Source organism: Cotesia typhae, unplaced genomic scaffold, assembly GCF_013202065.1.
Source record: "Cotesia typhae breed Kobodo isofemale line unplaced genomic scaffold, CoteBio_Ctyphae contig_48, whole genome shotgun sequence".
NCBI lineage: Eukaryota > Metazoa > Arthropoda > Insecta > Hymenoptera > Braconidae > Cotesia > Cotesia typhae.
In genome coordinates this window covers 13,174,632-13,187,087 of record NW_027423756.1, presented here as the reverse complement: position 1 = coordinate 13,187,087, position 12,456 = coordinate 13,174,632, and the positions used below count along the sequence as shown (strand labels likewise).

The 12,456-nt window shown below is 27.1% G+C and overlaps 1 protein-coding gene across 6 annotated transcripts in view; it reads right to left on the bottom strand.

Annotated features, from left to right (window-relative positions):
- Window positions 1-12,456, bottom strand: part of LOC141529423 (EGFR adapter protein) — a 122,670-nt gene that overhangs the window by 45,969 nt on the left and 64,245 nt on the right. For all 6 annotated transcript variants that reach the window (XR_012479592.1, XM_074245929.1, XM_074245928.1 and 3 more), the window contains one exon: window positions 3,454-3,600. Coding sequence is in view for 5 of the 6 variants with exons in the window: in XM_074245929.1 (XP_074102030.1) it covers window positions 3,454-3,600 (147 nt within the window). In the remaining variant the exon portion in view is untranslated. The remainder of the gene's footprint in view (window positions 1-3,453; window positions 3,601-12,456) is intronic.

Sequence of the window (12,456 nt, the reverse complement as noted above, 5' to 3'; positions counted from 1 at the left end):
TACTTCTGTTTTCTGTCGACCCTAAGTAGTAATTTCCGAGATTCAAGGTTCGACAAAAGTACCATTTTTTTACAGTTAGAAATTTTTTTCTAAAGACAAACTTATAAACCTCTGACATTGAACATTTCTGAGAAATATATTTTTTCCCTTGAAAAAAAAAAAAAAAAAAAAATAGATAAATATTTTCCTTTTTAAAACATTAATGACAATAATAATAATAATAATAACAACAAATAACGAGAATGTTACTATGAATTTAAATAAAATCAAATATAGAAGTAGAACATCAAAACAGCGAGTCTTTCTTCAGACACGGCAATTCGTTTTTCTTGCTCCTTTGCACCTGCGTATTTTAATAAAAATCATCGGAATTCTTAGTACAATCATCATAAGCATGATAGAAGGATTTTTTTTCATCGGATGCTCGGCTCGGGATTTGTTGTTACCGCTGATGTGAATTATATAGCGAGCACGCCTATTAAGCTCCAATAACTCACGCTCGGTGGTAGATTGCAAAAGTTTTATAATTTTTAAACAAACTAAATCGATAAAATAATTTATAGAGAGTGGCTAGTGGAGAAATAAAAATTGAGAGGAGTAAACTTATTGAGGTTCACCGAAGAAAGACTTTGAAGAATCGTTATTGAAGTTTATAATGTCTCCCGTGAGTCATTGGAAATGGTTAATGCAAAAAAGACCGGCAAATAAGGGAACAGGCTTCAACGCCATTTGTTTCTTCAGAAGTTAAAATTTTTTGCAATTATTTTAGCATTAAGTTTAAAAACTGTGCGGTTTAATTTTTGAAATAAAAAGATAAAATGTGTATTACGCCGAAATGTGAAATAATTTTTTAAAGCAAACGAGTTTATGATAAAAAAAGTCTTTGAGGAAGTATATAAAGCCAGATGAAATTTATATAAAATGGGAAAAGGTAAAAAGAAATGAAATGAAAAATGAAAAAAATAAAAGTTGTCATGCATGCGTTATAGAAAATAAGAGCAATTTAAAATCTCTTCAAAGGAAATCCATCCATGTCTGTAGACGATGCATGCAAGAATCTATTTTATATTTTCCTGGATATAGGATAAGATATATACGTCTATGAGGAATAAATGTCGACAATATAACCTCACAGTCTATAATATACGTACATAAATACAGACAACCTAAAATATTATATTGTGTCTTCATTTTTCATAAATTGCACCAGCTAATATCTATAATATCTATTCTTCAGGTACAATCTTTTTTAAATCCCTCGTCGAAAAAACACATTTATGACATTAAAATTATAAAATCATTTTTTTTTTTTTTTTTTATTAATTTAATTTAATTTAAATGGATTAGTTGTTTTAACTCTATATGTGAGTTCCGGAGACGCAAAAAATTGCACCAGATGTGGAACTAACTTCGAGTTTTTGCTGGTATCACCGGGATGTATGTTGAGTAAATCTCTGCTTGATATAACGATGAATTTTCTTCATACAATTCGGATTAATTTCGCTGTAATAATTTTCCCAAAACAACAACTTAGTCGTGAGACCATTACCGATCTCCGATCTCATTTTATTTAATTAATTTTTTAGTGAAATTTAAATAAATAATTAATTAATTTATTTTATTTATTTATGTAGATATTAATTTTGTGTTATAAATTTTTATGTTATATATTTAGCACTTTTTTGTGTTGATTTAACAGAAAAATTAGTCAAAGATAAAAATTAAAGCTTATGAATTTTTATATTCAAAAAAATGAAAATTTTAAATGGAAAAATGTCAATGACCGGTTGTAATTTTACAACAACTGGTCCTCAAACTTCTGGTTTTGTGATACCGACAATCGGGGTGAAAAAAGTTCGAATCGTTTGACGATTCTTGAGTATATCTGCTTCTGAATCTTCATCTTCTGTTTAAAAATTTTTTAATATTTTATTTTGTCTCCGGTTCCCTCGAATAAAAATAACTGTCAAAGGAATTATTTTTTGTCCCGTCATACTTGCGGCCTTATTTGTAAACTCGAGTGTATCATCATCATTATTATTTTTATTATGGTTATTAAAGTTTAGATACAATAATATTAACAAAAAAACTAGAATTTTATGGCCTGTAATTATTTTCTTCAGCTACTTAAATTTAAAAAAAAAAATAAAAAAATAAATTTTATTGCAAAATTCTTACTCGAGTTCCTTATAATTAAATTTTGATATAATTTTATTAATTTAAGGAAGATTGCAGTCACAAGTGATAAAATTTCTTACATGATACGAATTTAGAAATAGACAATTAGAAATTTCCAATTACTGGAGTGTTTAAGCAGAATGACGAATTAATTCAAGTGTTTCGTCTATTGCTGCAGGTGCTGGCAATAACAATGCTAATGAGGTGCAATAATATCACACCATTAGCCATTCTGTACATTATACCGGATATTAATTAAACCCGCTGGAGAGAAAGAGTCCGAAAATAAGTAAAAAAAAACTTAGCACTTATTAATCAGCGATAAAAATTATAATTAGTAATTTTTCACAATGTTCTTTTTAAATAATCGATCTATTGATTTTTTTTTTATTTTATTGATTTGTGTGAAGCAATAAATAACTTTTCCGGAAAGTTTTACTTAAAAAGAGACTTAAATGGTAATGTAATAGTTATTATGTTTATAAAGAATAATTTCCAGCGATAGTTTAATCGGGTGAGTGGTACATTTATGCTTGTGACTTGCATTAGTTTGCATAATCACTATTTATGCATGTGCTACGAGACGTTTAACGTTCTGGAACAGACATTCCGTCATATGTCACTCTCTCGGCAATTAATATTAACCTCTGTACAGATGTTTAAGCCCAATTACTATTCAGGAAAAAAATATTATCATTTTGAGTGATTATACAAGATTATAGTCAGCCAGATGTGTGACCCTATTGTATATTCATTTATTTAATTAATTTATAATTAAATTAATTTCCAAAATGAATATGTGTGTAAATTTATTTGATATTGGTGAAAGTAGAGACCTTTCGGTAAATGGTAAGGAAGAAATTAAGATATCCGGCGGCTGCAAATGATCTATCGATTATCGATCGCTGCTTATTTTTAATCGATCATTTTCAATAAAATTTTTTAAAGAAAAAATTTATTTAACTTATTTTCTTTAGTACAAAATATTTCAAACAATTTATTTTTTATTTTGTCATCTTAAAATTAAAATAAAAAAATTTTTTCAATAATTTTTTTATCGGCGGGGGTACGAAAAATTTTTATGCAAAAACTTCATTTTCTTTTGATGGTTAATTAGTTTAAAAAAATTAAATTTTGTGTTATTTTTTATAAAAATTTTGGATTTAAAGGCAGAAAATTTTTTTTGCAAACAAAATTTTAATTAAAAAAAATTTATTTTTTTTTTTTTTGAGGGAAAAAAGTTGAATAAAAAATTTTTTTTCTGATTTTTCTTACCTGTTCGGGTGATTCAGTGATGAAAGAATGACAATACTGTATCGTGAAATGAGCTCTCGGTTCTCGCGCAAGAAAACTGAATTGCGCGTGCTGTAATTCACAAGTCGCGTATGAAATGCGCCTCAACGCATGGGCCATTTGCACTCGCTGGAACAAAAAGTAAAAAAATAAATTTATCGTACTTGTTTATAAATAAAAAAAAAAAAAAAATAAAATAAATAATATTATGAATTGATGACGCTGTCAGAATAATTCATCGAATTGAATCTAACTCTGATTCTTGGCTGTTGAATTTACGAGCTGAAGATAAGTTATAAATTACACAGGAATATCTTAATTGTTTTTTCAGGCCCGCGATATTTATTATTCTTTCTTTCGTAGCAGATTATGTACACATATTAGTCGAGTGATAAAAATAAGAAAGTAAAAGCCACGGAGACTAGATACGGGCTTGTTAGTAAGCGCGATAAATCTTTTCCGAGTAGTCCTATACTAACTTCGTATTCGAGTGAGCCTCTCAAAACATTTACAAGAGCCGATGTTTAAGTATTTTAATTTAACAAATTTACAGAATTAATGTCACTGACTGAATAGAGACATTTAACTACAAATGCGGAACCCATCTTTGAATAAATTTATTTTTTAGATTTTATTATAAAAATTTTATTTTTGCATTTGAATTTTTGAAAAATTTCTTTCATATATCATACGGTTATTTTAGAGCTTTTAAAAAAAATTGACAATTTTTTTTTAAATAATTTTTAAACTTAATAAATAATTTTTAATTTCAATTAAAAAAATTTGAAAAAAAATTTTTTTAACCTTTGGAATTTTATATCTTATTTTCCAATAAATATACTGAAAAATATAATATATATTTTGGAAAGAAATTAAATGCTCTAAAAAAAAGGTCTCTTATGATTTTTCAATAAATTCAATTTTTCAAAAGTTATTCAAGATTAAAATTAAAGTTATAAAAATTGCTGATGTAAAAAATATTACTGATTTTTTTAATAATTTCTAAATGAAATAATTTATAAAATTTCTGTAAAATTAATTTAAGAGCTTTTTAACTAATCTTTAATTATTTTATTAGATAAAAAATCACATATTTTTTTTTATTGACTCAATAAAATTTGACAATCACACTTATTTTCAATAAATCAACAAGTTTTTGGTATCTCTAAGAAATGAAATCCCATTTGAGCTTTCAAATAAATTTTATTAATTTTGTAGACAAGAAAGCTCCAAGTCTTAAGCTCCCCAAAAATGAAACGAAAGAATTTAAAATGAGAAAAGGAAAAGTAAGGGTAATGAAAATGAGAAATGAAGATTTTATAAAAGTTTTTCTCATTTACAATCTGATTCTCGAATCTGCTTAAACTTTTAATGGCAATCCAGCGTGCGATTGGGCGAAAAACATGATAAGAACTTTGGCGTTCTATAGATCGCGAGTAAACTTTACACCTACAACATTATAGTATACATAATATTTTTTATTCATTCGCTTTCTATGCATGTCATCTCATCACCGAAACTTTTTCATAAGCAATTTTATTAAAGTTTGTGATTGATCGGTGAAAAAAATTTGCATTCATATTCATGAATAAATTCTAGGCAGAATTAAAAAAAAACGAAATTGTTATTATATTTAATATAAATTTCTTGGAGCGTCGACAGTGGGGTGGTTTTAATCGTAAAACACGTTTTATCCTCCTTGGTGTAAATCATCTTCTTGGAGTTTGTGCGCCGTCGATCAGAAGTGCAAGATAATAAAATTTTTAGGGCGTTTATAAAATAAAAAGGCTTGATATTATATTATATTATATTAATGGGGACGTGTAGGCCCAGCCCAGAGCTCAAGTAAAGTTTGTGTCTCATATACTCGCCAGATCACGAATCTTGGAATCGGAATTTACGAGGTGCTTTATCTCTAAACGAGATTAACGGTTTTATTATGAATAGCCTGCTGACTAAATTTACATTTTAATTAATTCGGCGTTATTGATACATGTGGATCGGGATAAATATAAAATTTATTTTTTAAGCAAGAATTTAATCGTTCAAGTTTTCCAGTGCGACTACTCAAAGTTTATGATTAATATTCTCGAGGAGGCTTTGTAAATTGTATCGTCGAGGAGTTTATCGCATGCATCTCCCTCGAGAACTGCGTGACATACTTGGAAAACGAGGGAAACTTTGTAATGCAGGTTATTGCAAACGAGTCACACTAGACTAATTATACGAATAGATTAAAACTGCACTTTACTAAACGATTGTTCTTTCTGTACTTAACTGATACGTCGGAAAAGGTCTCCGGTGCTGTATATTGCTTGACAAGAATCCTTCCGACGTTTATAACCAATAATAAAATTTTTAAATTAAAATAATAATAAAATAAGTTTCACCCGAAAGATTAATCGAGCTTTTTTCTTAATAAAATTCTAATAAATTTAGGACATTATTTCTCGGTTTACGCCAAATTAATGATGACAAATTTATAAGCAAAGCTGGATTTGGCGTCTGGTCGACGGAAAAAAACTAAATGAAAAATCTCGAAGATTTGGTTGAGATCTCGAGACCTTATTGGTGACAAGTTGCAAGATAAACAACTCGAGAACCGCTTCTGAAGTATTGCACTTGAGAGTAATGCAAGAGCTTTTTACATTTAACTCTTTACATTACTACTACTTTATTTTTTCATTGTCTTTTTTTTGCAGATTAATAACATCTAATTTATCTTACTGATACAACAATATTTTTTTTTATTTATTTCAAACGCTTTTTCAATTGTCTTGCTGGGTAAATTTTATTGTTCAGTGGTTGAGTATTTTTGTAATTAAAATTTAATGCAAAATTTTTATTTTTAAAAGGATATTAAATAAATTTTTTTTTTTAAATAACAATTTAATTTTTATTGAATAATAATTTTTATTTAAAATTTCATATTAAATTGAAATAAATTATTTTAAATATAAATTAAAGAATTTTTTTTTTTTTTTTTTTTTTTTTTTTTACTACAAGCCATTTTTTATGAAGCAAATAATATAAACGTTTATTGAACCGCCAGCACAGAGAGACGTACAGTAAATTTTAACGTCAGATCCAGACTGATTATAACTCTGAACCGCGTCATTAAAACAAAAGAACCGAGCATTTATTTCGTACTAATACTTTTTAATAGTCACATTTATATTCAAATTCTTCTAGATTCGTTACACTGGCTTCTGAAAGTTACATAAGCCGACCGATAAATCACTGTTCGAAAAATCGAACCTGGACCATTCTAACTTGACTCAATTCTCGATGATTTAAACAATCTCTTTGTTGTCTGCAGCAGCAGATTTCTCCGGAATATTCCGTTGAATACTTGAGTACTTATTGAGTAATTTAAAATAACATTGCTGGGACTTAAATTTATCACCCGTCGAATGAAAGGAGTTATGAATGATTCGAGGCAAATTTAATGAGTTAACTGTTCTACTAATCGCATGTTATCCTTTATGATCCGTAATTATGAATTATTAGTTATTACCGGGCAATCATACTCGTTGAAATGAAACATATCTGTTTTATTATATCATGTCATCTCTTAATTAGCTGGCATTTATTATTATAATTATAATTAATATTAGACTTAGTAATTGTAATTATAAAGAAGTCTTTACCGAGAAGCTCTATGCATTAAATTCTCTGTATGTCATAACGAAGCCGATTAACTGCACTCGTATTCGAGAATGTCAATAGCTTACGTCTTGACGTGCGCATTGTCGCAAATAGGATTAGTTTTATAACTGCTTTGGTTAGGTTTACGCGGTGGTTCATCAAAAAAATTAATGAAGACAGGGAAAAAAATTACTTCATTTAAGAAAAAAAATTTTAAATTAAAAAATCCTTTTTTTTTTTTCGATTAAAGAAAATTTATTAATTTAAAAAATTATTTTGTAATTTTTATGCATTACAACTTTTTTAATTTGAATTAATTTTATTTGGTGAAAGAAATTTACTGCTTGATTCAAGAATAAAAAATGTTTTTTAATAATTATGGTCCTAATAAGTAATGATCTAAATAAATTAATAAATAAAAAAAAATAGTAAAATATTGTTATAAGTGTACTTTATTATTTATTTATTTATTTATTCAAACTCCAATCGGCTTAAACATTAGGTTTACATCAATTTAGGTGAAAAAAGAAAATAAAAGTAGAAAAAAAAATCATTTATAATTCGATAGAATTTAATTAAAATTAAATTAAATTAAATCAATTCCATTTACGTTCTATACTTTTGTCATTCGGCTATTTGCATAAAAATTGAATAAATAAATAAATAAATAAATCAAGTTGATTTTTTAACGGTGAAATTAATAAAATAAAAATTCTTGGACCAAAAAATTTTTCGCATTTTGAATGGACTATAAATTTGATGCAAAAATTTTTTGCATCAATCCAAAAATTTTTTTCTTGAATCAGTTTAATGTTTTTTTCTACAAAAAAAGAGTACAAAAGAAAAAAAAAGAGGAAAACAAGAAAGACGAAATTTAAGATAGTTTTATTTGTGTTTTTTTCTCAGCTACTCTGCAGAATCTGTTGTGTCCGGAGTAAAATATCTTTAGTACCTTTGCCTTTGGGCGCCTCTAATTATCTCTGACTACTAATTAAGTTTATTCAAGAGATCTTCTTCATTGTTTCCTCACTCAGTAAAACTAGATTTGTCGGTCACGACCTACAATAAAAAAAAAAAAAATAAAAAAAAAAATATACTATATATCTTTATATACAGACTAATTAAAGCTTTAGCTCTATTAAATTAAAGTTAACGAGAGTTACTTTTATATATACGCCCATGTTTTAATTTCCGGCTTGAAAATAGTAAATTTCGCAGAATGGAGCGCAACTCCGATCGATTTTTGAATGCTCGATTTTTTATCTTTAGTTCTCGACGTTTCGGGGTCGATTACTTTTTTTTTTACTATTTTGTTTGCAGCCAAATAATTAATTTCTTTTTTTTAATAATTAAATTTTCAGAAATTAAAATTAGCTGCTTTTCTTTTTGAGGAAAAATAAATTTCATTTCGTCTATTTTTAAGCTCACCAAGCAAACGATGGAATTATTTTACGCGACAGTTACAGACACGTGATATCAAGGTTACGATGTCATGAAAGCTCTCGGAGCTTTTAATGAGTCTCGTTGGAAACATGTGAGATTCATGAATAGATAATTTCACTTCAGCGAAAAAAAAAAAAGGATATAAAATCCTCGGAAAATAATTTCATTGTGAAAATGAATATTATTGTAATAATAAATCTTTTATATTACTAAAATTTAATTATTTAAATTCTTATGAGAATTCAAGTCGTGATATGGAACTTGGTGTTAAATATTCAACATTTTTTTGTTAATTTAGCACTATCCAAGAATTTAAACTATCTATATGTTGTTTAAAAAGATGTAATATTTAAAATAAATTGATATTTTAATCCAGCATAAAAAAACCTAGCGATGTATAAATTATGCATTGCAAAAAATATTAATTTATGTAGAATAAATTTTTTAATTAAAAAAAAAAAAAATGTCAGCTTTTAAATTTTACAAAATAATATTGCCAAAATTTTTATATAATTTTTTTTCTTACAATAATGTCATTTTTACAGAACAATTATTGTAAATTTAACATTTTTTTTCTGGTAAATTTTCCCTACATAATTTATTTTCGTGATCGTAAAATTTTTCTAATAAAACTGGACCACAAATTAACCTAATAAAATAGCAAAATTAATTATGCAGCATATGTGTAATAAATGGTCAGAGTAGATGAAAAACAGCAAACTAGATACAAGAGAGATTGAATTTAATCCTTAATGGATTATGCCTACCGTTGGTTTAAACTGTCCAACGTTTCTGAAATATGTTCCATGAAAACATATATGGTCTACCTGTGCATTAAAATAGATTACCTCCGAAGTAATTAAGTACCAAAATTAATATACTAATAATAAACGCTGATGAAACATTTACTAAAAGCTAACAAAATGGAGTTAGATATTATGACTAGCTGAAGTAAATAATTAAAGCCGATTTAAAATCAGGACATTAGTTAATTATTCAAAAAGTCTCATATTTCGAACGAGTACCTCAGTTGAGGTTCATCATGAAATTTAGATATTATTACGCGGGTGTTTGTGAAACTAAAGTAAAGGAGCGCAAGGAAGCCATCAATATTATCCAAAATTTACATAATATCCGCGTGTTTTGACAATACTTACACACAACAAATTTGGGAAGTATATCGCGTGTATAACGAGGAACTATATTGTTGTCGGATGCTGTAGTATCACTATCAACTATCACTATCACTCTCAGTCTCAGTCTTTTCTTATCTACAAGACGTCGACGTATACAAATACGAGGGCGAAACCCATTTGTCTTATGTACTCGAGTGTACAACTGGCTGCATGAAGGCTCTGCCATAACGTGTGTTTAAGATCCACTGTTATGAATTTGTGTCATTTTTCAAAGGAAAATGAAAACTTAAGTGATATTATGAGTTATGGCAGTCGTTACAGGTTACAGACATAATGCTGCTTCAAGATATTGGTCATTAATTTATAAAGGAAAATTTATTAAGGTCACTGAGTAGTAATTATGGACAATGTCTCTTTTCTCTCTCTCTCTCTTTTTTTTTTTTTAAATACAATTTTCACTCAAACCAAACGAAACTTTGAAGTTCTAAAAATTTGAAAATATTATTAAACTATTCACTGGTTTACTTTCCATGAGAAAATTTACTAATACGCCCATAAATAATTTTTTTTATAAAAGTTAGTTTTCAAATTATCCGAAAAGTGGCGCATGGTCGCTAAATTTTCTCGCTTTTAGAGAGTTAATTTTTAAAGTATAAAATAATAGAATAAAATTATTTTCTTTTAGTCTTTTACAAAACTTTTTTGCTATTAATTTTTTATTTTAATTAACTATTAAATTAATTAAATAAAAATTGGTGTAAAAGTTTTTAGAAAAAATGAAAAATTGATGGAATTTTATATTAAATATTTTTTCTAAGTCAATATTGATAATTTTCGCAGAAATTTCTCTTAGAACAGCAAATACCTAATGAAGTAATTAGTATTCAAATCTCGGTAGACATTTCAAGTGGAAAATTCCTAATTTATCTTGAATGAATTTAAGATGAGTATGAAAAAATTATGTAAGCAATAATATTAACGTGTATAGATTTAAAAGATTATGTTATCATAATATTACATTAAATTATAATTATAGAAGCGCAAGGGAGTCTCAATGAAAACTGACGCATTTTGTTTCCACCGCAAATTCAAGGAGTTGAAAGTTCTTGGTTGAAACAACCATCTAACCGCCTCTTGATAATATTACGAGGATACGAGAAGAAGAGCGAGCACGAGACAGCTATTCACAGCGAGGTAAAAGGCAATATGCGGGAAAATACTCCCTTATTTTCAAGCTCTAACAAACAGCCTTCGTTAATATCCTTGTCTCGGCCTCAGCCTTACTTTTTTAATAATTTATTTTCTTTTAAATATTTTTTATTGTGATCAGGAACTGTGCTCTAATCTGCTTTTATTATTTTTCATCAATCTTTATTCATTATTTTATAGGAAATTTTTTTTTTTTTTCTCGAATTTAAGATTGAGTCACGTAGAAAATTAGTATCGTCTGGAGGGCCTTAAAGTAAATTAAATAATTGTAAAATAAAATTTTATTTGAGCTGTAACGTAGCTAAATCTAACAGTAAATAAATTTTTTATGAGATAAGTAGTTGTTTAAAGCTAATATAAAAAATAATATTAAATTTTAAGGCAAAGTACTGGAGAATCGTAAATTTATCATTAAAAATTAAACAACTGAGAAAAATATTCCCTCACTTTGGCGATTCACTTTAAAACTCTTTACTTCGTTAGCATTTCTTTCATCTCTTTATTTTAGTTTTAGCATTTATTGGCACATCAGATTATAATATTTATTTTAAAATCTAAGAAACTGTCTTTTAAGTAAAAGTAAACGGATTTTCATCAAAGAAAAACATTAAAATTTTTTTTACCTAAATCAACTGAACAAATACAAAACAAAAAATGTTAAATATTGCAATAGTTCGTGAAAAACTATATTATTAAGAGAATAAGAAAAATTTTGGGTTATTACAAAGGTATTGACTTGAATTTGTGCCTTTTCTTTTCTAAAAATGCTCTATCTCTAATTACATAATTAAGAAATTACATTTTATCTTGTGAAATATTGACATTTTAAAAGATATAAGTTCATCCTGGTGTTACACTCATCAAGAGCTTTCATTTGAGTACCCACATCAATTTTTTATATATTTATATATTTTATATATATATATATATATATATATATATATATATATATATATATATATATATATATATATATATATATATGAAAAATATATGAAAATGCATGTGGGTACTCAAATGAAAGCTCTTGATGAGTGTTACACCAGGATGAGCTTATATCTTTAAAAAGGTCAATATTTAAAAAGTACAGTGCAATTTAACAAAAGTCATTATTCAATAAAGCACAATTTTAATTTTTTTTTATATTTTACAAGTCACGGCAGTCACCATGTGATTGCAAGATCGTTAGTTTTATAAAAAAAAAAAAAAAAAAAAAAGTGAACCATAAAAGGTGAAAAATACAAAACGGATAATAGAGAATTGGACTTTTAGGTTGCTGCATCGAATCCAGTATATATAAATACATATGTAATGTAGGAGTGTATATAAGTGTATATAAGCCAAGAAAAGTGAAGTGTATATATGTAAAAACGTAGTCATGACTTTACGACCCTTGTCGTGTAGCAAGCTTCTCTTGTGATACTACTCTGTAGCTCTGTAGCAACCCCTTCCTCTTTTCAATCACCCTCTAATGCACACTCGAGGCCACACGAGTCTCCTTCAATCCTAATGCACCTTGTTCTCCACGACTCTGTTACTAAACGAAAAG